This window comes from Oreochromis aureus, linkage group 15 (genome assembly GCF_013358895.1).
Source record: "Oreochromis aureus strain Israel breed Guangdong linkage group 15, ZZ_aureus, whole genome shotgun sequence".
Lineage (NCBI taxonomy): Eukaryota > Metazoa > Chordata > Actinopteri > Cichliformes > Cichlidae > Oreochromis > Oreochromis aureus.
The window spans coordinates 18,620,680-18,646,477 of record NC_052956.1 but is presented as its reverse complement, the minus strand read 5'-3'; the positions used below and the strand labels follow the sequence as shown (position 1 = coordinate 18,646,477).

The following is a 25,798-nucleotide window of genomic DNA, read 5'->3' as shown; positions in this document are numbered from 1 at the left end:
TGTGGATCCGAAGATCCATAACTGGCATATCTGGGGTTGAAAGTCTCGATAGATGCACAGCGTTTCGGTGGGTACACCGGCTTCCGCGAGTGTGATGCTTATTTTGAGCGATGGAAAATAATAAAGTATAATTTTATTTATATATTTTAATATCACAATAACTTTCCAATTTAGAACTACAAGTTAAAAAAAGAACTAAACACAAATAAAATACACTTCCGCTAAATACTTCTAATTTATTTTCCCAAACCACCTGGAGCCGCAGTACAAGGACTAAAGAGCCGCATGCGGCTCCGGAGCCGCAGGTTGCCGACCCCTGCTGTAGGGGAAACTGAACACCCAGAGACTTTGTTTTTTTCTTTACTCCTCTATACTTTTCTGATCTGATAGCAACAAAACAATAAAACCATCAAAATGATCATGAATCAGTTACAAGCAAGACTTTGAGATATGGTCAACCAGCAAGGACATTTAATCAGAATGGTATCAAAGACCAATGGCAGTGGTTGTTGATCAATGGTCATGGCAATTTGCATATTAATTATCAAGAAACTGACCTCACAGTGCATTGTTCACCCGTGCTGCTAGTTTCAGTCATTATGCAAATGTAATGTTCAAAAGGTTGGGAAACCTGCAGTCAGCTGAGATATAAGAAGTCACTCGGATGAGTGATGAAATCTTTCTCCCATTGATAATGCTACATTCAGATGAGCAGAGTCAACTTTTTGGGAGTGCAATATAAACATTATTTTATTTCAGAAATAATCTGATCACTTAAAGATGTTTGTTTTTTATGCTCTTATAAAACAGGTCTGTTGCGTTGCCTGTACTGAACTGTTCAAATGCCAGGAGAGCAAAGTATTAAAAAATCCAAACATGGTGTCACACCTGGATGATAGTGGTGGGCGGATCGATCCAAATATCGATTGTATCGATATCAATTCGGTATCGGTACCGGTTCGCTAATCGCCTGGTGAGATCGATTTTTTACTCTAACTTCTGCTCGTTTGCAATGCTGTGCTTTCGGCAAAGACGAAACAGCCAGGTTGCTGGACTCGCTGCTCCTGTGTCAGCGCAGAGCGGCACACTTTGCTCCCCCTCCCCCCTCTTGTGTTTAGTTGTTGCGCTGTCACGTGACGTGGCTTAGACATTTTGGGCGTCAAGTTGTTTACATATTATTTATATTTTCACCAGTTGTTTTTGTTGTTGAGAATTTTAATTGTAATTTTTGTATTATAGTTTCAATTCAGTTCAATTCAATTCAATTTCTTTATTGTCCCACAAGGGGAAATTAGTTGCATGTATGTAGCCAAAGTAGCCAATCTCAACAGTACTTGCTTGTTTTAATTTATTTACTGGTTTGGTGCACTTTGTATTTAAGAAAAAAAATTGATAACCGTAAACCACCATGGCAGACCCGATGGCATTTTCATGCTTCGCAACATCATTAGCGAATGATGTCTGTTCTGAAAAGAAAAGAAAAGAAAAGAAAAGACCTTGACGCCCATGGAAGTCAACAGCGGTGGATGACTGCAGAATCATTCATGCGATCATCCACCACTGTTTAGAAACCCCTTCACAACAGCCAACAAAATGAACAACACTCTGCAGGAGGAAGGCGTATCCAAGTATACCATAAAGAGAAGACTGCAGGTAAGTAAATACAAAGGGTTCACTGCAAGGTGCAAGCCACTTATAAGACTTAAGAATAGAAAGGCTAGATTGGACTAAAAACCTCAAAAAAAAAAAAAAAAGCCAGCACATTTCTAGAAAAACATGCTTTGGAGAGATGAAACCAAGATCAACCTCTACCAGAATGATGGCAAGAAAAAAGTATGGAGAAGGCCTAGAACAGCTTATGATCCAAAGCACACCACATCATGTATAAAATACAGTGGAGGAAGTGTGATGGGTTGGGTGTGCATGGTTGGGTGTAGTACTGGGACACTAGTGCTTATTGATGATGTCATACAGGAGTGAAGCAGCCGAATAAATTCTGAGGAGTTCAGAGACATGCTGTCTGCTCAAATCCAGCTAAATGCAGTCAAATTGATTCGGCCGCATTTCATAATACAGATGGACAATGACCCAAAACATACAGCCAGGGAGTCACCGCACCTAGTGCTCCGATTACCACTATAACCACTGTTACCTTCATCCTCAACATCTTTTCGAGCTCTTCTCTGAGCCCTTGGTATTTCTCAACCTTCTCATGTTCCTTCTTCCTGATGTTGCTGTCATTCGGAACGGCTACAACTATCACTACGGGCGTCCTCTTCTGTTTGTCTACAACCACTATGCTTGGTGCTGCTTGCTGCAATAGAGGCTGGATCTTGGGGTCAATCAATGATGAAGGCGGTGCAGTACGGTGGTGTTGCGTCCCCCCACAACCCTGAATTGTACAAGCAGAAGAACATGGATGGCATCTTATTTTTGTATCCTGGATATTTTCAAAATGTGCTCCACTTTCTTTCCTACCTGAAATATATTTACCATATAATGTATTGGCATGAATGTATACATGTATATACATGTATCTATGTATAAACTATGCTGAGAAAGTTGGTCCTCTATACTCCTGTGTGAAACTAATGTACTCTGCCTTACAGAAACCTGGTTGCAGCCGGATGAGTATGTTAGTTTAAATGAATCAACACCCCCGAGTCATTCTAACTACCAGAAACCTCGAAGCACAGGCCGAGGGGGCGGCTTAAAACTTTCCTTTTTGCTAAAGCATATAGTTAGGGCTGGACCAGGTGACCCTGAATCCTCCCTTAGTTATGCTGCAATAGACGTAGGCTGCCGGGGATTCCCATGATGCATTGAGTTTTTCCTTTCCAGTCACCTTTCTCACTCACTATGTGTTAACAGACCTCTCTGCATCGAATCATATCTGTTATTAATCTCTGTCTCTCTTCCACAGCATGTCTTTCATCCTGTTTTCCTTCTTCACCCCAACCGGGTCGCAGCAGATGGCCCCTCCCTGAGCCTGGTTCTGCCGGAGGTTTCTTCCTGTTAAAAGGGAGTTTTTCCTTCCCACTGTCGCCAAAGTGCTTGCTCACAGGGGGTCATATGATTGTTGGGTTTTTCTCTGTATTTATTATTGTGCTATCTATTGTACAATATAAAGCGCCTTGAGGCGACTTTTGTTGTGATTTGGCGCTATATCAATAAAATTGAATTGAATTGTATCTATATGTGTTATTCTTTTAAACTTAATTATTAGCATTTTACATAAGTGTTTCCAGTTCATTACACACTTCCTGATGCTTGCTATCATGACCATGGTAATAAAGTCCTGCTTGTTATACAGAAAATGCCACAGGTGTTTCCTGGTAGTCATTACTATTCTTTAACTGTTTTAAAAGTTTATTACCTGGTTATTAATATGCCATTAAATAGAAACAAGCAGTTTTGCATTTTGCAGCTCTGTTTCTTGCTTATTACACAGAAATAACCAGAGATATTTCCAGGTAATAGTTGCATTTCTTTCTTGTATTTGCATTTGTAATGAATCCTTATTTTGAACATGTTAAAATAGTAAGTTAGCTTAATGAATTATTCATATGTAATTAATTGAAAACAGGCAGTTTTGCATTTTTCAGCTCTGTCCTGCTTGTTACACAGAAACTACCACAGGTAATTGAGTGGTAATAACTTAGCAATTACCACATTATTAAATTATTGTTTCTTCCTTGTTACCCTACTACAGTGGTCCCTCGTTTATCACAGGAGTTATGTTATAAAAATAACCAGCGATAGGTGAAATCCGCAAAGTATTTTTCTCCCTTCAGCAGACAAACTGAAATCAAGTAATTTTAATGCAAGTGCATCTGGAACCGATAAGCCGGATTGATAGGCAAGCAGACAAACAATTCCAAAGAAGTGAACTACTGAGAACTGAACTTCTCTACAAGAACTAGCTCCTCAATCCTATTCCTAGTTCTGCACTTACATGTATGTCAACGGGTGGCAAATATGAATTATTACAGACCGAAATTAAAATCTTATGTTAAATTTTTCTCTCTAATTGTAGAGAGAAAAAAATATGGATATTTTTCTCTCTTGCTCTTGATGAAGGCGGTCGCACTTTTCTCCTCCTCCTCCTCTCCCTTAGCTTCCCTGCTTAGCCTCTTGTATCCTTGTCTAGTCTCGTGTTTTTGTATTACTTTTCCCTGGAACACTCTCTCACAGTCTGTTCTCTAAAACCTAAAAGAGGAATTATGGATTTGATCAACTGGTCCCTGAATGCAATTGACACCCTTTTCTCAACGAGAAGTCTGGGCTCGGGTGAGCCTGAGTGCTGAAGATATCTACCTATTCGGAACCATGATAACAGGGAGCTGGCTTGGCCCTGGCTTATCGAAGAATTAAGAAAGCGGAACCGGCTGTTCAAACCCCCACAAGGCTGCCCGCTGGGATTGAAACGATGGGACGAGGCGTGAGTTTCTCAAAATGGGCTCATTGAGTGCAGCATGGATAAGATCTTGGAGAAGCTTACGGCTGCCGTGAATACTCAGAACAAGACCTCTGAGTGCAAACTGGATTACATCTGGAGGGGCTCGTTCGGAATAACACCTCTGAGCGCAAATTGGATCACATCTTGGAGAAGCTCACTGCGGTCGTGAGTTCTCAGAATCGGCTCTTTGAGCACAAGAATGACAACATCACGGAGCGTAAGTTTGATAACATCATGGAGAAGCTCACGGCTCTCCAACGGGAGATTGAGAGACCAGTGTCGGACTGTTAGAACAGCTTTGAAATTCATATGAGTTGTTTGCACTAAAGTAAAAAACACCATCACTTCATGCGGATACCCCTTCGGCGCCTGCTGCGGTATCAAGGCTGGAGCTGAACAACAACACCCTGATAAAGACTGTGTTTAAACTGTTCTTCCCATTCTATGCAAGGCCACCTGGGTTGGCTGGAAGACTGTTTACTTAGCCTGGCAGGGCGAAGGACACTGTCTCAGCTGAACTCTGGACACACACACACATGCACACAGACATATACACACATGCAGATGTACACTCATCCCCCCCCCCCTCCAAACGCCTTCGACGCTTATTCCCTTCCGATGCTGTCGGTGGATCAAGGAGACCAGAGCAGAGGCTGCAGGCCCGGATGTACTGTCTACATTGGCTGTCTCTCACCCTTTACCCATCCCTGTTGCTTGTCATGTGTTTTTTTGGTGTATTAAGAGTTTTTTCATGTGCTATGTGCAGAGGTGTTTTTTTCTGTTCTCAAACTGATCTTCCTGTTGGAGCTCAGTTATTTTTTTCTCCTTATCTTTCCTCATGTTGTGCTTTTTCCATGTTATACCTCTCTGACCTGTCTGTGATGTTTGTGTAAGGTATTTATGGTCGGAAGGGTAAGACGGCGCTGGCACGGCTGGCAGCCTTAACCCAATTTCCCTCGGGATGAATAAAGTATGATCAATCAATCAATCAATCAATATTTCAAATGATTATTCAACAAACTCTTTAATCAGATCACCATCATAAATGGTGTGTGCCACAGCTTCAGTCAAGGAATAAAAAAGGATCAAATCTCACCTAGCCATGAATCGATCTGTCAGTAAGGTTTCCGATTGCTTTTGAACTCTTGGAAATCAGGGTTTGTGTTTAAAAATGTCAGTAATGCCTGAACAATTATTTTAATTTTTTGGTCAAATTAAGCTGAAAGTCTGCACTTTATTCACATTTTTAATTCTTGGCAAAATTACAGAAAAATGTAGCATTGTCCAAAAACTAACTCTATTAGCTTTCAAACTCTTTCATGAAGAAACACCAATAAAACGTGGGATATTCTGATCGTAAGAAGATGAGCATCAACAAATCATTACATTGATGACCTTGGTGTATAAAAGACACGAACATAACCCCACTCTACAATTATACAAAACTGTATCAGAATTCATTCTGAACTTTTCAACCTATTATGCGTACAGGCAGAAACAATCACACGCACATACTTGCAAACATACATGCAAACATAACCTCATTGACAGAGATAATTGCTCGTTGTACATTATGAAATACCATGTAATACTCTGCTTTTTCCATCCTGTATTACACAAGCAACACGTAAAGTAATTCAACAACTGGTATATAAAGAGATGCACAAACACACAGCGATCATTACTTGTAGGACTTACACCACTAACTTTCCTCAGACAACAGTTGAATTCCCTCTCAATCAGAAAGGTATGTATTAAATATGTCCTTACTTTACTTACAAGCTATATAATTAAAAAAAACTGCTTAAAACAAAATTGGTAACTCAAAAAGAGCCATTAACTTCAACTTAAAAAGAGTAATTGTATTTCTTTGATTCTTATCTCTAGGATGAAGTGCACTATACTGTTCCTTGTGCTGTCGATGGTCGTCCTCATGGCTGAACCTGGGGAAGGCTTTATTTCCCATATTATCGGTGGACTGTTTAGTGGTAATTTTGTTGATATTTAGATTTTTTGACCCATTATCAGAGGAATTTTTTTAAAGTAACCCGTTCTCTTGGTATTCTAAGAATAATCATTTTGGTTGAAATTGTAGAAAATGTAAAAGTGGAGATGTATAACTACTGCAATAACATTACAGTGTTTAATGTTAATTTAATGTTTGACTACTATGTTTACCAGTTTCTTTGCTTGGATTTCCTATGTAAATGATAAGTTTACTATATGCAAAACCATAAACACATACATATACATTTAACATTTTAGAAAGAAACACTACAATGTTTAAGTTTGGATAATAGCATATAGGGGTACTTTCCTTATTTTACACGGGGACTTTATGGGGATGAGAACCAATCTCTCTCAAAAAGTGAGGTGTCTGATTTTATTTAAAAACAACAGCTATTCTTAAATTTGGCTGGAGGCTTATGGGCTTAAAAATTTAAAGTTGACCTATAAAATTGTCTAATATTAAAAACATGTCTCTGCCTCATTTACTTTACCTTTACCATACTACAATATTTCCATATCTTTTTTCTTTTATTCAGCTGGCAAGGCTATCCATCGGTAAGAACTTGTGCTTCTACAATTATTGCAAATGCTTGACAACTACTCTTGTTGCATCTGGAGCTAAATTGTCATTTCTCTCTGACCACAGCCTCATACGACGTAGACGAAGAGGGGAACTGCAGCTAGAGCAGGAACTGCAGCAACAACTGGAGCAACTGGAAAAACTTCAGCAACAGGAAAAGCTTAACCAACGCTTTAACCGAGACCAGCTCAAACGAGAGAGAGTTGCTTTTAACTAGACTTCCAACTGAAAGAGAAAGTCTAAAACTCTTTACTGTAGTTGAAAAGAATGCTTTCTGCGCTTCTGAAAAACATAAACTAGTTAACATGACCACCCGTGGCTTTAAAACATGTTTGAATGATTGAGGACATAATGAGATGATTTAAAGAGACAAATAAGTTGTTTTGAATAAATTCTCAGTAAGGTTAAATATTCTGCATCACTTGTAATGTGTAGAACTGCTTTATTGTTTCACCAACCAATTTTAATATAATGCTAAAAAATAAATCTGCATGCACAAAAACATTTGTCCTTAAAGGACACAGTGGTTTGAATTATTGTTGAAGTAATTTGAATGTTTTCTGTGACCTTTATTTAAATGTTTTTAAAATTCAGGTTATAGGTCTGTTAAATTTTCTGTATTAACGTGTTTGATATTCCAGGACTGCAAAGTATTGTTAAATCCAAACTTAGTGTCACATCTTAGTGAGAAGAAAGTAATACAAATACACAAATAGATAAACTGACAAGAAGGAAAAATTGCAAATAGTTTAGTTTGCATTTGAATTTATGAATGATAAAATAAGATGTAAATGTACTTATGGGATGTGGATTTTTGTTTTAGTATTGTGGTGATGTTAGAACATGTGACTCAGGAGTTAGAGTGGATTGTCATTTAATCACCAGCAATGAAAAACAGAAAAACAATCCTACACCTTGATTTAAAAAAACCAAACATAATAAAATACAGTATATTTTTAACAAAAACATCTCAGCTAAATAGAAGGATGAAGCACTAATAAAGTGGTGCATTAGTAACACATCTAGGTTGTTTCTGGGGCTTTCAATGTGAATGTGCTAAAGGAGTTATTAAAAACGTCTTCACATTGGATTCCAATTCACATTATGGCCAACCTGGTTAGAAATCAGGAACTTATCTGTTCAGGTGATAAATAACAGAGGGCTTGTTTACTTAACGCTATCATTAGTCTGTCATTTGTTGCCCATCAAAAGACCAGAGGTTCATCAAAAATGACCATGCATCAATAACTAGCTTATGATTGCCAAACTCCAGCCATTTTAAACAGGAAACAGTGACGTCCAGTCAATGGCTTCAGTATGCTTCAAAAGACAAAAGAAAAATGCAGCCACAAAATGGCAGAAATGGATCCAAAAGAAAGAGCTTCTTTATGACATGCTGTTTAAGAGACATGTAGAAAGACTGCTCTAACTGTGATGGGTTTTAAATGATATCTGTTTTTAGGTTTTACTCATCCCTTTCCTTCACTATGAGGTTGTTTGACCATACAACCTCATAGGCAACTTTGTCACTTGCCTTTTGACCACAAAGGGTCCTTGCCACTGGCGACAATTTTTCTTAAATGACTTAGTCAAACTGGTTGCACAATTTTCACAATAAAAAATTAAATATACTTAATTTTCTCAAAGGTTATGCAGCTTCATTGAAACCAATGATGACACACACAAATCACATTGCTCTAGAGTATTAACAATTTATGTCATATTGTAAATACAGAAATGCATCTGCTCATTGTTGAGAAAATGTGACATTAGGAATAATTTGCAAATCGATGTTTTTAAGTATGTCAATTAACAGTTTGATGTGTACTCCACTGCTTCCTTATTTGGTACACCTTTAAAGTACAAAGCTCATAATCCAAAGTGTACCATCTCATCTGTCATACTTGGTGGAGGTAATGTTATGATATGAATATGTACGGCTGACCGTGGAAACAGGCCACTGTTCCTTAATATTGCTGTAACACTGACAGAAGGGGCAGGATATTACAATTCTGGTCAACCCTGAGGCAGTGAATAATCTAACTTTGGAACCATCAGGATTTACAGAACTTTTTGCGGTGCATTTTCTTTATCAGCAGAGTACATACATTATTCTTGGTACATATGCACTTATTCTCATGTTTTGAAAATGTTTTTTAACTTTTAATGTGTAATTTTAGGAGACGATTACCAAAAATTTCTCTTTTGGCTGTTTCCCCACAGCAATTATTTTAACAGTTCTGTCAATTAAAGCTGAAAGTCTGCACTTCCTTCAGATGTTGAAAATCTGAAAAAAATGTAGCATTGCCTAAAAACTTATGAAATGAACTTTGTGAGCTTTCACACTCTTTCATAAAGACGCACCAATAAAGAGTGGGATAGATCATAAGATGTTGAAGATCAATAAATCAATACATTGAGGACCTTAGTGTATAAGTAACAGAATTTAACACATTATAAACAGGACCTCAATCTACAACTTTACAAAATTTGATCAGAATTCATTCTGAACTTTTTAACCTATCAAGCTTAGAGGCAGAAAGAATCAAACGCACACACATGCAAACATAACCTACCTCACTGAGAGAGATAATTGCTTGTTGTACATTATGAAATACCATGTAATACTCTGCTTTTTCCATCCCGTATTGCACAAGCAACACATAAAGTGATTCATCAACCGGTATATGAAGTAATGCGCAAACACACAGCGATCATTACTAGTAGGCCTTACACCACTTACTCTCCTCAGACAACAGTTGAATTCCCTCTCAATCAGAAAGGTTTGTATTAAATATGTCCTTACTTTACTAACAAGCTATATAATTTCTTTTAAAAAACAACTTAAAACAAACCTGGTAACTCAAAAAGAGCTATTAATTTCAACTTTAATGAACTAATAGGATTTCTTTGAAACTAATCTCTAGGATGAAGTGCACCATACTGTTCCTTGTGCTGTCGATGGTCGTCCTAATGGCTGAACCTGGGGAAGCCATTGTTGCCCATATACCTTTTCATGGTAATTTTGTTGATATTTTTTATTTCTTTACCCTTTATCAGACGATTTATTTATGGTAACCATTTCACTTGGTATTTTGACAATAATCATTCTGGTAAAAATTGTACAAAATATATAAATGAACATGTGTAATTGCTCCGAACGAATGTGACTGGAGTTTGTTTTACTTGGATTTTATGCTAGTTATGCCTTTTTTTGCTGTTCTTTTCTAAACTCATTCTTTTAAACTGTATTTATTCTCTTTAAACTGTATTGCTTATTGCACTGTAGAGGCTGGTGAGAAACAGCATTTCGTTTCAGGCTGGGTAACATCATACGAAATGACAATAAACTTCTTGAGTCTTGAGTCTGTAATAACATTACAATGTTTAATGTTAATTTAAATGTTTGATGATTACTATTGTTACCAGTGTCTTTTTGGGATTTCCTATGTAAATCATAGGTTTACTATACCAGCAGTCCCTAAGCCCCAGGCGACAGATCGGCACCGGTCTGTGAGTACCGGGCCGCGAAAGTTGAGGCTTGGGTGTAAAATTTATGGTTTTCAGGGTTTTGTATCAGGTTTTTATCATTTTTAAAAAAAAATCGTTTTTATCATTAACTCGGTTTCCCTCAGTCTTTTCCGTGTGTTATGAATAAATCTTCTTTTTTTGGTACTGGTACTGGTTTCATTTGGTTGTATTTATCCGCGACACCTTAAAGGCTGGTCGGTGAAAATATGGTCGGACATAAACCGGTCCAGCTATTGTAAAAAAGGTTGGGGACCACTGTACTATACACATACTATACACACACGATTATTTTTTCTAGTATTGTAAGTATCTTAACCTCTGCCTTATTCATTTCACCTCTGTTTACTTAAAATTAGGAATGTCAATGATTTATGGAATTGCAATACTTTATCACTATAGCACAGATACTAATAGCTAGCTTCCTCAAAGTCAGTTATTAGCAAAGAATTGGTCTTACATTTGGTTGTGGTATCAAATACCTGTAGACAAAGGTCATTTAGGATTTGTGGGATGCACACTACACACACATTCGCCTTGAAAGCTATAATTGCATTGTACATACTTAATTCCTATTATATTATTTTTAATATAAGAAGTGGAATTCAAACTAGAGTATTTTCTTTTTTATTCAGGTAACAAGGCTATGCCCTTTGGGCCCTTTCGGTAAGAACTTGTGCTTCTACTATTACTGCAAATGCTTGACAACGACATGTGCTGCATGTGGAGCTAAACTTTAATTTTTCTCTAGTCACCACAGATACCAGAGAGACCGTATTCGAAGAGGGGAACAGCAGCTAGAGCAGGAAGTGCATCAGGAACTGCAGCAACTGGAACAACTTCAGAAACAGGAGAATCTGAACCAACGCTTTAACCGAGACCAGCTCAAAAAAGAGAGAGTTGCTTTTAACTAGACTTCCACCTGAAAGAGAAAGTCTAAAACTCTTTACTGTAGTTGAAAAGAATGCTTTCTGCGCCTCTGAAAAACATAAACTAATTATCATGACCTGCTATGGCTTTAAAATGTGTCTGAATGATTGATGACATGATGAGATGATTTAAAGAGACAAATGAGTTGTATTGAGTAAATTTTCAATAAGGTTTAATCTTCTGCAACACTTGTAATGTGTAGAACTACTTTACTGTTTCAGCAACACATTTTAATATAATGCTAAAGCACCCATCCATTCGCTTCCGCTGATCCTTTTCAGGGTCGTGGGGGGGGCTGGAGCCTAATGCTAAAGCAAAAAATAAATTTGCATGCACAAAAACATTTGTCTCTTGTCTAATTTAAAGGATACATGTGTTTGAATAAATATTGAAATAATTTGAATGGCTGCTCTGACCTTCATGCAGTCATAGGCTGTATTTAAAAAAATTCTACTATGAAAATTTTAAGATGTTTCTGTGGTGGGTGAGGGAAGTGGAAAAGCAGGTTCAGGGTGTGGTCTCAAAGCAAGGTGTTGTAAAACCACTCGATCTGGCTCTTTGCTGGTGCTTATGATGCTCCCCCCCAAAACCTTCCTGGAGGTGTCGCAGGGCACTGGGGAGGAATGGACTCTCCCGCTGAATGAGAGGCTCAGTGCCGCCACGCCTGGGCAGCACTCGTGATGGCACCCTATGCTCAACCTTTGACCAGGTGATAAGAATTGAGGTCAGATGGTCTGCCCTGAAGCAGCGCTAACATTTCCTCATTTTGTTTTGATCAGGGACAGATTGTATCGTGCCGTGACACACCCAGTTGGTGATGCCTAGAAGAAATTATTTTCCAGGCGGCTCATTACAACCCAATGGCCGGTCACATGGTTATGGACAAAACCCATACCCATGTGACTGGCATGACTGTGTGTTCACGGCCCTACATGTTACCTGAGCATAAGAGGCAAATTGTTCAGAGGGAATTGGACAAAATGCTGAAAACAGGAGTCACACAGCGCTTGGTGTAGCCCCATAGTTTTGGTTGTGAAAAAAGATGGGTCTATACCAGTGATGGGTTACAAGTAATGGCGTTACTAACGGCGTTACTTTTTTCAGTAACAAGCATTCTAACTAATTATTACTTCTATCGTTAATGGTAAATGGTAAATGGCCTGTATTTATATAGCACTTTACTAGTCCCTAAGGACCCCAAAGCGCTTTACATATCCAGACATCCACCCATTCATGCACACATTCACACACTGGTGATGGCAAGCTACATAGTAGCCACAGCCACCCTGGGGCGCACTGACAGAGGCGAGACTGCCGAACACTGGCGCCACCGGGCCCTCTGACCACCACCAGTAGGCAACGGGTCAAGTGTCTTGCCCAAGGACACAACGACCGAGACTGTCCAAGCCGGGGCTCGAACCGGCAACCTTCCGATTACAAGGCGAACTCCCAACTCTTGAGCCACGATCGGTTACAACGCCATTACCATTACTAACAAGAAAATGCGGTGCGGTCGCGTTACTATTTTTCAACAACCAGACGGTTGAAGCTGTGTTCAGCTTACCACGTCAGTTGCACGGAAGTAGCCGTCTGTGTAAGTAATCTGGGCGCTACAGCTTTAAGCAGCTGCGCGCGCTCCCGCAGACGGCAATCACTTTCTACCCAACGGTCACTTTCTGGTACAACACCTGGAGCTAAGGGGGCAAAACAATCGCATGAGTGCTGCTGTCTGACTGAGGAAGAATAAAGTAGTCGTGGTAAACCAATCACATGACCACTTCAAGATAACAAAGCAACATGGTGATATATACCAGTTTTTAAATTGTGTTGATAGGCCACGTAAAACCAGAGTCATAATAAATAATATATACGCGGCGTTTTTTCCTCAATAGTTTCGTCACACTTATTTTCTAAGGACAGCGTTAGCAAGCACTCTGTGCTTATGAGAGTGCTTACTAGAGCTTACAAAAAAAACCCAAACTGTCCTTTCTTTTTGGTGGAAAAATGCACTGTGTCGACCAATCAAAAATGACATTTGGAAGAGGGGGAAGTTTGACCACCCGAGAGAGAGAAAGACAGCAGAAAAAGAGACAGAGTGAGTTTTGAGATGTGAGAGATTTGTGATGTTTAGCATGTTTGGGGTGTGTAGTTACTGTGTTGTCTTGTGTAGTGTTGTGGATAGTCTTGTGTTGTGTGTCAGAACAGTGAGGTAACTGCTGTCTCCAGGTAGAAAACAGGAGCAGTGATACACCTGCTGCTGTCAGACCTGCAGGTATGAGGCCATGATATTCCCCTTTATAGTGGACAGAAATATTTGGAGTGGCACCAGTATTTTGTGTGGCATCTTATTGAATGCAGAACAGCTGATTGTTCTGTAAATAGTTTGAAATGGTTATTTAAAAAAAAGGGTAAAAGGTAAATGGCTGCAAATAACTTGTTTGCAAAACTTGTGCATAGGATTTTAAAACTGACAATTTATATTTGCATTTAAAGTTATGAAATATGATTCAATAAACATGTTTGTGGTTGTTACAGTAAAAAATATAACTTTTTCTACTCGGTTTTTATGTTTTTTGTCTGATTTTAGATCAATTGTGTTAATACAGTATGTCAAAATGAAAACATAACTGTAAATTCAGACACGTGAGGTTGTGCTGAAAAGGATGATACCAAACAAGGCAAAGTAAATAGTTTTTAAAGGTGAAATGTGAAGGGATAATCAAAAGTAGTTCAAAATGGCCAATTATACCCTGGAAAAAATGTTAAACATTTTATTTTTTTAAAGTAACGTAATAGTTACTTTTCAGGTAATTAATTACTTTTAGAATCATGTAACTTAGTTACTAACTCAGTTACTTTTTTGAAGAAGTAACTAGTAACTATAATTAATGACTTTTTCAAAGTAACATGCCCAACACTGTACTATACGGTTCTGTGTCGAGTATCGCAATATGAATTGCTGTGTCACAAGTGTCACAGTTTGATGCTTATCCCATACCCGGGGTCGACGAGCTCCTGTACCAGTTAGGCATTGCTCACTTTTTCGGGGGATTGGTTTTAACCAAGGGCTACTAGCAGATCCCCCTGTCTGCATAGCCCAAGGAAACAACTGGCCTTCTCCACTCCGTACAGTTTGTACCAATTCGTCACAGTTCTGTCAGCTTGTTTGGAGCCCCGCCACTTTCCAGAGTCTCATGGACCGGGTACTGCGTCCGAACACTGCATATGCTGCTGTCTACCTGGACGATGTCATCGTCCATAGTAACACTTGGGCGGAATATGTGCAGCGGGTGGCCGCTGTCTTGGAGTCCTGAGGAAGCTGGGGCTCAAGGCCAACCTGAAGAAGTGTGAGGTTGGACGGAGGAAGGTACAGGATCTGGGGTACCACTTGGGGGGCGGGCAGGTAAGTTCACAGATGAACAAAACAGCAGCCATCGCATCCTGTCCATGTCCGAAGATGAAAAGTGAGGTGACCCGGTTCTTGAGTCTCAAGCTGTAAGTGCAGTTATTCAATCACAAGCAATGAAAAACAGAAATACGGGCCTACACTGTTTTCAAAATGCGTGCTAAAATACAGTATATTACAAAAAAAAATCATAGCTAAATTAAAGGCTGGAGAGCTGAACAACATACTTAACTGCCAATATCTACAGGGGTTTAAAGAGTATTAGCAACATATCATAGCCGTTTATGAGTTATTGAAAACGTCTTCAATTTTCATTCCAGTTCCTTTACATCTTTCTCTAAGCTGGTTACAAATCTGGAGTTTATCTGTTAAGGTGATATATTAAAGAGGACTGTCTTTTCTTAATGCTAGTTCTATTTCCACCAATCATTGATAACATGACTGATCTCAAAGCAGTGAAAGCAAAGTCTCTTTTACAAATCGGTCTCTCATTAGGTGCACATCAAAAACCTGAGGTTCATTGACAACGACCATGCACAAATAACTAGAATAACCTTGGCAAACTCATGCCATTGTAAACTGGAATGCAGCCACAAGATGGCAGAAATTTAAGGATGGATCCAAACAAGTAAGCCACTTGGGAGGGGAGAGATCACTACTTTGGTAGGTTTTAATTGATACTCGTTTTTAGGTTTCACTTGATAAAAACCATATTCTATGTTTTATACTGTATAATTGTGTGTTTGTGTGTGTATGTGGCTTCCAGTGTAAAAAGTGCTTTGAATGCTCAGCAAGAATAGGTAAGTGTTACATATATACCATCTCATTTAGTTCTTTCTTCAACCAAATCAGAAACAGGCTCTGAAAATGCTTCATTCTGATGGCTCAAGGAAGAAACACTTCCCTAATAAAAACATGTCATTATTTTCTTGGAAGATTACTGAGAGGGGCTAGAAGAGCTCCTAAAAGATTCTCCTTCTGCAGCTCATATGTAAAAACCTTTCACAAAGCAAAAATGCCTAATGACAACACAGCATCGTAACTGGGGAACTTAATAGGTTGTGTTTAAGAACACTGACTGTGAAATAAACTTAGACAACTGGCATGGCAAGAAACAACTCTGCAGTGAACCTACCATGTTAAAGACACAATGGCAAAAATGCAACAACAATAATGGAGGGGGAAAAAGCAGTGGAAAAATACTAGTGTTTGAATAAAAAAAAAGAAAAAGAAAACTTATTGGGTGAATTACTACATGAAGTATAATGAACAATGAATTTAGTCAACACGCAATGTTGAAAGTGTGTTACGAAGTTCGCTGGTCGTTGCATGACATATCTTCAGCTAACCGTTACTGATAGCAGATCCTTATTGATAAAAGGGTATCCACAGACATGACAAAGCATCATAAGCACATTTTTTCTAAAATTAAAGCAAATTGTTAAAATGGTCAGCATTGGGTAAGAGAAATGAATATTTCACAAAAGACAAATGAAAAAAATTTAATGTTTAAAGTTTAACTAAATAGCATTTGTTGTTTTTTTTCCACAAAGTATGTCAACATGTTTTTATGTTAGTTCATAGTTATGTTAAATTACACTAATAAGAAAGCAAATCTTTTAAGACATTTAATGCCAAACATAAATGACACGTCAGTGACCTAACTGAGATAACTGTCTTAATTGTTTTTTCCTTACCTGTCAAAAACAAGATTTGCTTTAGTTCCTACTATATAATATTAATATTTTCTATATAATATTTTATATCATATCATATAATATATACCACAATATTTACCACATATTATACACATCATGAATACAGAAACTTTCAGTTCTTATTTTAATGGTTTGTTTAGTTTTTTGATAAACAGACACTTGTTATTAACTTCCTGCAGTGTTAAATGTTACAATTTGAGCTTGTGTTTGAAATCAAGTTCATTAAAATGTATTATATTGACTATCTATAACCTTTTAGGGCAAAATTCAGATTGTAATTGAGCATTGTGCTGAAAATGTGTTTATGCCTCTACTCTATACAGAGCACTTGATCATATGGCAAGTGTTTTAGCGCAAACAGTTGGTTGAACACAGATGTTAAGTTCATTAGATGTTACAAATTTCTAGCATTAGGGGTACTGTGTGCTGAATTTTGATATGAAAAATAAATGGAATCTATTTTGAAATAGGGCTGTAACATGACAAATGTGGAACAAGTGAAATGCTCTGAATACTTTCCAGATGCACCGTACATTTCAGTCACGTAAATTTGATAAAAGATCTCAATTTTAACAATTAGCAGTTTTACAGAAGCATATATCAATCTCAACAATGCCTATAATAATATATCTTATCATTTAAAAACCAATTTAAGCTGCTAAGAACCAGTAATGCCAAAAACTGTTCTGATAGTGTTACATGATAGTGTGTGTGTGTTTCTATATCAATATGTCGAAGGAGTTTGCAAAGAAAAGCGTCTGGACTTCTTTGAGTTGCTTGAAGACGTTTCACCTCTCATCCGAGAAGCTTCTTCAGTTCTAAGGTCAAATGGCCGAGAGTCCCAGATTTAAACCCAGTGGGAGTATCCCCCCAAGGAGGGACAAAGGACCCCCTGGTGATCCTCTAATCACATGCGCCAAGGTGTGAAAGCGGGTGTGGGACCTAATCAGCCAGGGTTTCGGGTGAGCTCATTGTGAAACCTGGCCCCACCTTGTCATGTGAATTCCTGAGGTCAGATGGCCCAGGATGTGAGTGGGCGTTAAGGCGCCTGGGGAGGGAACTCAAAACTGGATTATAGATGGCAGACAGTTGGTGTCGTAAACCACCGCCTCTGTTCAAAGATGGTCGCTCACAGTGGACATAGATGGCCTCTTTCACTCCTCTTTCAAACCATCTGTCCTCTCTGTCCAAAATGTGAACATTGGCATCCTCAAAAGAGTGACCTTTATCCTTAAGATGCAGATGGAGCGACCATCTTTGAACAGAGGCGGTGGTTTACGACACCAACTGTCTGCCATCTATAATCCAGTTTTGAGTTCCTCCCAGGCGCCTTAACGCCCACTCACATCCTGGGCCATCTGACCTCAGGAATTCACATGACAAGGTGGGGCCAGGTTTCACAATGAGCTCACCCGAAACCCTGGCTGATTAGGTCCCACACCCGCTTTCACACCTTGGCTCATGTGATTAGAGGATCACCAGGGGTCCTTTGTCCCTCCTTGGGGGATACTCCCACTGGGTTTAAATCTGGGACTCTCGCCATTTGACCTTAGAACTGAAGAAGCTTCGGATGAGAGGTGAAACGTCTTCAAGCAACTTAAAGAAGTCCAGACGCTTTTCTTTGCAAACTCCTTCCACTACGATGACCTGGATGACTGAGAACCTTCACAGACATATATCAATATGCTCTGACAGCATTAGGAGTGTGGCTGAAATCCGTATCTTTGAGCAATAAAATTTTTCAGCTCAATTGAATTTTGACAAGATACCCAACCGTACTAGTTGAAATAAAGTCCTAAACCATGACAGATGCTGGACCTTCGCACAGGATTATAATATGAGGAAGACATGTCAACACAATGCGGATGTTGTTCTGTCACAAAATGTTTCTTCACAGTTGTTTCACAACAATTTTCAGATTAAAAAAATTAAATACTTCATCTTTTCAAAAATTGCAGCTTCATTAAATTCTTTTGATAACTTCTCAGGAACACAAATCAAATTGCTCTACAGTGTTAGTATTAATATTAGGTTTATTCTGTTTTTATTAAGTTTAATAATGAATTAGTATTAATGCAATCATTTTAAGTACAGAAATGTATCTGTTCAATGTAAATAAAATGTGACATTACCAGTCATTTTGGAAACATATGTTTTCCTGTTGTTTAGTTGGTCTATTAATAGTTTATTGTGTACTCCATGGACACTTTATTATGTACACATTGAAAGCTCCAGGTTAGAGCCTCTCCAAAGTTTTAGCATGGACACTAAAGATGGGAAGAAAAAAAATTAGAGTAAGAAAGGAATACCTCATGATCCAAAGATGGGCAGTGGAAACAAGCCACTATTCTCTATTAATGATGCAAATGCAACAGACATGGTAGGATGATTCTTAGATATACAAGGATATAATCTTTGCTCAGATTAAGCCAATGGCTGCAAAACTAATGCGACAGAGCTTGTAAATTAATCGGGTGCACTGCATTTTGGGCGTACTGCTAAAGCAACTCCAGTGTTTCTCAAGGCAAAGACATGATCACATCAATACCTGATCATAAACCTGTAGAGCATGCATTTAAATTAATAAATACAAACAAGCAACAAGTGAAGTGTCCCTAGCAGAGTATATCAAAACTTTCAGATAACAGACAAAAGCACCTAAAAATTTCTGACTTTCTGAATGGTAAATGGCCTGTATTTGTATAGCGCTTTTACTAGTCCCTAAGGACCCCAAAGCGCTTTACACGTCCAGTCATCCACCCATTCACACACACATTCACACACTGGTGATGGCAAGCTACATTGTAGCCACAGCCACCCTGGGGCGCACTTATTTTTCTGAATGTTACAGAAAATAAATAAACTCTTTATTGCTGAGCATTCTTCTGATAGACCAGGGTGATTTACTGAGCGATTACTTTTGCTCTGACTTCAATTTTTTCCTCTGGGTACAGAGAGAAACAGCAATCGCGTGATTACTAGCGTTAACAAGTGGAAAATGGCTTAATTTTGTAAACTGTAAACATATTTTGTAAATATACAAATAAGCCTGCAATAGCAAAAATAGCACTCAAATTGAAATTGGACAGTACCCCTAGAATTGTTTTCACATGCAAACAAAGGGGGGAAAAAAAGGTGTTAGGACATCATGTCTAGCCGAACCACTTTGCCACAGAATAAACATTCCACAAATTTTAAATTTAGAGAAGTAGCTTGAAAAGTACTGATTAGATCAACATGTTTTCGGTTGTTGCAAAATGCAGTGGGCAAAATTACAACATAATAATCTGGGTACTCCTTTGCCGTTACATCCACATTCCTGCCCTTTAAAAGAAACAGGTAGGCTCAGAGACTCACATCAGACGTAGATCTCAGTCTCTTCACTTGACTATACTTTAACGTCTCTGACGCTTAATCTGCTGAAAGGTGAGTAGGCTAGTAGCACACTATTTTTATTTATAAATACAAAGTCGTAACAATGAATATGACTGAATGAGTGAATTAATTTATTTGATTCTAGAAATGACTACTGTGATATTTTTTTTTGTGTTTCAGAATGAAGTCTGCCATAATCTTTCTTGTATTTACACTGGTCCTCTTCATGGCTGATCCTGCAGAACTTCAACCACTTCAACCTCAAGGAAATCAAGTTTCTGGTAAGTTAGAGCTGTATCATTATGGCAAAACTCAAATCACACAATCAAGGTCAAAACTGAGGCCGTGAAAGATCAAACTTTCAAAACATGAAACTTTTACAGAACTTTATTATCCTTTTGTAGTGTGTTCTGTAACTTTATATATAACTAATGAAAAAAAAGAATAGAAAAAAGATTGAGTGATCGGAAGATATAGAGTGGTCCCGTCGAGACTTAGGCCAAGGGTAGAGCGATGTGTTTTTTCATCTATGAAAAAAAAAACTGTGCCACTACTTCCTACCCTTTTCTCGTCCTCTAAACAATGTGAGATGTGAGTGAGTTTGGTCTTTGGCAAAAAGAATTATATTCAATTAAAATGAGGTAAAACAAGAGGATCAGTGCTAATATAAAAATGTTTTTTTTTATAATTATCTTTTTTTTTTTATATTCAATTAAACTTAAAATCCTAATTAGATGACTGATTTTAGTTGGCCAAACAAGATGTTACAGGACACAGAAAGAGCAAATGCAACATGACTTTAGTTCAGTCAAGTGAAGCTGATACAGAATGATACAGTTTTGTGTATCCATCCATTCGTTTTTGTTGTTTGTTTTTTTCGACCACCTGTCTAATTTCAGGTCACTGGATTGACAAATCTATAAAGCTGTTGTAGCCAGTCTCCATTACTTGCACATCCATTCATTTCCAGCCCACCTCCACCCATGCTATCCATGCTAATTCAAACCTAAGAGTGTTGTAAGAGTGGGGAAGCTGTGAACAGAACAGAGCAATACCTTCAAATATAAATTCTTACAGATGGAAATAAAAACGTTCACTGTGCTGATCCTACATTAACATGTTGTAATGTAATTGTAGGTAGAAATAAGAACTTTTTAAGTGTTTATTCAACAGCCTCATTTCCCAGATCAGTATCAAAAGCTGAAGAACAATATTCTCAATATATATGCATATACCGTCATGTCCTGATAACTCTTTTTAACATGTGATTTTAGGAGAAGTCGTCCAAAAAGTCCTTAAGGAACTGATTCAGAGCGTGGCTAAGTAAGTACTCTTCTCTAGTAATTAATGTTTTTAACAATGACTGAAAATTTAAAGAAAAAAGTATCATTTAATAGATATGGTGACTTTTTCAATTACTCCAACTTCAATTTTCTACACCTAGGCCTGGACCTAAGGATGTGAACTTCAACGAATTTGAAGATGCTGTGATGTCATAGAACTATGGCATTTTAAGGAGCACTTCAGTGGGGATCCAGGGCCCCCTTATGCTTTGCAATGCAATCAACAGACAAGGAGTCTTTGTTGTTGTTGATGTTGACTATTATGCCTTAACCTTCTAGGACCCAAACTCTTCCATGGCATTTTTAATTTCTCTTTGATATTTGGGCTGATTGGCACCTGATGAATGTAAAAACTAAAAATTACTACAAATTATTATTTTTTTTTTTACTTAATTTTTGTTCCTGAGAAAAATGAGATCCACATATGATGATATTTGTTTAAAATAGAACAGTGGCAGTATAATGTCCTTGTGAGTCGATATCAGGCCCTTGTAAAGCAAAATGTAGTATTTTGGTCTAGACAACCCAAAATGTGATGTGTCCACATATATGGTCCTAGGAGGTTAATAATTGGAAACCAACTGGTTTTGAAAAAAATATATTAAAAAAACCTTGCTGCTGCAAACTGCTCAATAAATAAATAAACTGCAATAGAATAAAAAAGACAAACTTTGCCTGTTGTTATTAAGTCACAACAAGAGAGTGTATTGTATTTTCACCAACAGTGATTTTTTAAGTAAAATATGTTAGCCATGGCATTCCTAACTTTCTTCACATGTTCTTTCTGTTTGTGGGTGCGCGAGTACTCTGGCTTCCTCCCACAGTCCAAAGACATGCAGTTAGTGGGGTTAGGTTAATTTGCGATTATAAATTGCCCATACACGTGATCATGAGTGTGAATGGTTGCCTGTATGTCTGTGTTAATCCTGTGACAGACTGTATTCTGCCTAACGCATTAAAGCAGCTGAGATAGCCTGCCAGCGACCTAAGCAAATAGGTCAACAAACTCTGACATGAAGAAAAGTGAACATTGGAGCTTGTTAGTAGTAGTGTTGTACTTTGTTTTAAACAGAGTAAATCTACAGTAAAGTTACAAAAGTCAACGTAGTCAATGGTTAACTAAGTTTGATATGATGTTTAAATTAGGCAGCTTCCTGAAGGCTGATGCTTTCCTAGCCATCCCACTTTGTATCGCACTCGTACTTGCAGGAAGCAGGAGTAAAGCTAAAGGGGGTATTGGGTGTACTAGACCTTATTTATTTCAAACATTTTTCAGATTAAGACAGAAATAAAATCAAATATTATATTAATTAGACTGTATTATTATTTAAAAATGTTGAAAAAACAAAATTTTCTGCAGGCCAATAAAAATGGACATGGACCAGTAAAACTTTAAGCCATAGACCCGGGGGTGTTTGGTTTGACACTGAGGCTATGTCCACACGTACCCGGGTATTTTTGAAAACGCAGATTTTTCTATGCGTTTGCAACTTTCGTCCACACGTAAACGGCGTTTTCGGTCACTGAAAATGGAGATTTTTCAAAAAGGCCTGCCGGGGTGGATATTTTTCCATTCCATTTTTGCATTTACGTGTGGACGAGAAAAACGGAGAAAACGCAGCGTCATAGGTGTGCGCCTTTTTTGACGTCACACTGTGCGCCACGTTATTGTTTCGGTGAAATGAATTTCTACAATACTGTTACTGTTACTGGTACTCTCTGCAGTGTTTAAATGCTTACATGTACACACACAGTTACTGTCCCTCCACACATACAACTCGGTTCTGCTTCTATGCCCCATCTTTGTTTACTATTTACATCCGAGATGTGAGTGAAGTTGCCCCCCCACCCTCTTCAAATCCAACAAAAGTGGTATCAAACGTTTGTGCTACGTTTGTGCTGGTTTGTGCTGCTAAAATTGTCGTTTATGCTACTATCATTTTAAAGATGTTAATAAAAATTTCTAGAGGTCATCAGAGGTCAACCAGCCCCCCCACATTAATTAAATCAAACAAAATGGGTGTCAATCAACTGTGCTACGTTTGTCCTGGTTTGTGCTGCTAAAATTGTTGTTTGTGCTGCTTCTGTTTTAAAGATATTAATGAAAATGTAAAGGTCAAAAGGTCAACCAACCCCCCCACATTAATGGAATCAAACAAAATTGATGTCAAACGTTTGTGCTGGTTTGTGCTGCAAAATTTTTTGTTTGTGCTGCTATCATTTTAAAAATTTTAATAGAATAACGTCTTGATGCGTGCTTAATCATCCAGGTAAGTAAATCCCAAAAGGTTGATTCTGTTCATCTGGACATTTTCAGTTGGAGAAACGTTTCGTTACTCATCCAAGTGACTTCTTCAGTCTCAGCTGACTGCAGGTTTCTCCAACCTTCACATGTGAGTGAAGTTGGTCCCCCTACCTTCTTCAAATCGAACAAAATTGATGTCAAACATTTGTCCTGCAAATTATTTTGTTTGTACCGGTTATGTTTCCCTAACAGTACATGTACAGTGAGAGAGAGATGTTACATCTGTCTTCACTTGCATCCCAGTCATAGAAGCGTTGGAGGTAGTTCATAAGAGATTACAGGATCACCCCAACCTCAGCAACAGGACCACTCTCAGCACTGATCAGTTGTGTTTGCGTTTGGAACTGTGTCTTAATTCCACCTATTTTGCATAAGGGTCAGTACTACAGGCAGAAAACAGGCAAAACAGGGGAGAGAAGGAGAGAGGTGGAGAGAGAGGGAAAAAGAGAAGAGAAGGAGGGCTAGGAGTGGAGAGATTCTGATCAGCACCTTGCCGATCCTGCAGGTCGTGACACCAGGACTATCACTGTCCGGGCCAATCAGAAACCATGGCTCACAGGTCAGGTTTAAATCCTCCTAAGGTTGAATAATGCAAGTCTTCAGAGCCGGGAATTAGGTGAGCCAAAGAACAGCAAGGGCAAACCTATCACATGGCATCAGCTACAGCAAAGCTTGAGCGACAGCAGAGATACTTGGAGGCAGTGGCAAGGAATACAAACCATCACAGACTACAAGCCCACTCTGCAGACCGTGGTGAACAAATCCCCAGACAGTGTGTGCAGATCCCTTGTCAAAATCAGTACACGCAAAGCTCCAGGTCCTGATAACATCCTTGAACGAGCACTGACGGACTATGCTGTGGAACTCACAAATGTTTTCACAGACATCTTTAACACATCACTAGGGTCAGGCCGCTGTTCCCACATGCCTCAAAGCCTCCACCATCATTACTGTACCCAAGAAGTCATCTACCTCCTGCTTTAAGGACTACCGTCCTGTCAAACTCACCTCCATCATTATGAAGTGCTTTGAACGGTTAGTCATGCATCAAATCAAATTATCGCTTTCCCCCAACCTGGATCCATTTGAGTTCGCATACCGGTCAAAACGCTCAACCGATAATGGAATTTCAACTGCCCCTTACTCAGCCCTCACACATCTGAACACTAGAGACTCATATGTCAGAGTGCCGTTCATAGACTGTTCATAGACTTCAGTTCAGCCTTCAGCATCATCATCCCCCAGCAACTCATTCACAAACTGGATCTGCTGGGGATCAGCAGCTGCACCTGCCTCATCTGGAAGGTCCTCTCCATTACAGGTGACTCCACTCATCCCTTCAGCAGCGTCTTCAGTTTGCTGCCATCAGGAAGGATACTGAAGAGCCTCCGGGCCAGAACACACAGACTGAGAGACAGCTTCATCCATCGGGCTGTCAGGATGCTGACCATCTCTGAATCGAGAAGGGGGGCCCAAGGGTACATCTTTCGCCATCCTACAATGCTGTGATTGTAGCCATTCCCCACTTTCTGTGAATGGTACTCATGGCCATTGATCAGTAGGCTTTGATTAGTTGTCATTGATCAATGGTCATAAGAATTTGCATACTAACAATCATGGAACTAACCCCGAAGCACTATGTTCATTCAGTGGTGCTAGTTTCCTTCACTATGCAAATGTACTGTTTATAAGGTTGGGGAAACCTGCAGTCAGCTGAGACTGAAGAAGTCATTTGGATGAGTGACGAAACGTTTCTCCAACTGAAAATGTCCAGATGAACAGAATCAACCTTTTGGGATTTACTTACCTGGATGATTAAGCACGCATCAAGACGTTATTCTATTAAAATTTTTAAAATGATAGCAGCACAAATGAAGATTTTTGCAGCACAAACCAGCACAAACGTTTGACATCAATTTTGTTTGATTCCATTAATGTGGGGGGGCTGGTTGACCTCTGTTGACCTCTAGAAATTTTTGTTAATATCTTTAAAATGATAACAGCACAAACAAACATTTTTGCAGCACAAACCAGCACAAACGTAGCACAAACATTTGACATCAATTTTGTTTGATTTGGGTAATGTGGGGGGGCTGGTTGACCTTTTGACCTTTACATTTTCATTAATATCTTTAAAACAGAAG

At 38.7% G+C, this 25,798-nt stretch overlaps 3 protein-coding genes across 4 annotated transcripts in view; 2 read left to right on the top strand and 1 right to left on the bottom strand.

The window, feature by feature from the left end:
- LOC116309414 (exostosin-1) overlaps positions 1-25,798 on the bottom strand; it is a 338,957-nt gene that overhangs the window by 123,207 nt on the left and 189,952 nt on the right. The gene's annotated exons all lie outside the window — the stretch shown is intronic.
- On the top strand, positions 6,105-7,551 carry LOC116309417 (moronecidin-like). Of its 2 annotated transcripts, XM_031726006.2 has the most exons (4): positions 6,105-6,206; positions 6,347-6,447; positions 7,006-7,024; positions 7,116-7,266. In XM_031726006.2, exons 2-4 carry the CDS (start codon positions 6,348-6,350, stop codon positions 7,264-7,266), a joined length of 270 nt encoding a protein of 89 aa, XP_031581866.1. In that variant the 5' UTR covers positions 6,105-6,206; position 6,347. The 2 variants fall into 2 exon arrangements, with proteins under 2 accessions (XP_031581866.1, XP_039454575.1); XM_039598641.1 differs by lacking the exon at positions 6,105-6,206 and having other exon boundaries at positions 6,348-6,447; positions 7,116-7,551.
- LOC120433089 (moronecidin-like) lies at positions 9,640-11,822 on the top strand. Its single transcript, XM_039598640.1, has 4 exons — positions 9,640-9,832; positions 9,977-10,068; positions 11,213-11,243; positions 11,329-11,822. Exons 2-4 carry the CDS (start codon positions 9,978-9,980, stop codon positions 11,489-11,491), a joined length of 285 nt encoding a protein of 94 aa, XP_039454574.1. The 5' UTR covers positions 9,640-9,832; position 9,977; the 3' UTR covers positions 11,492-11,822.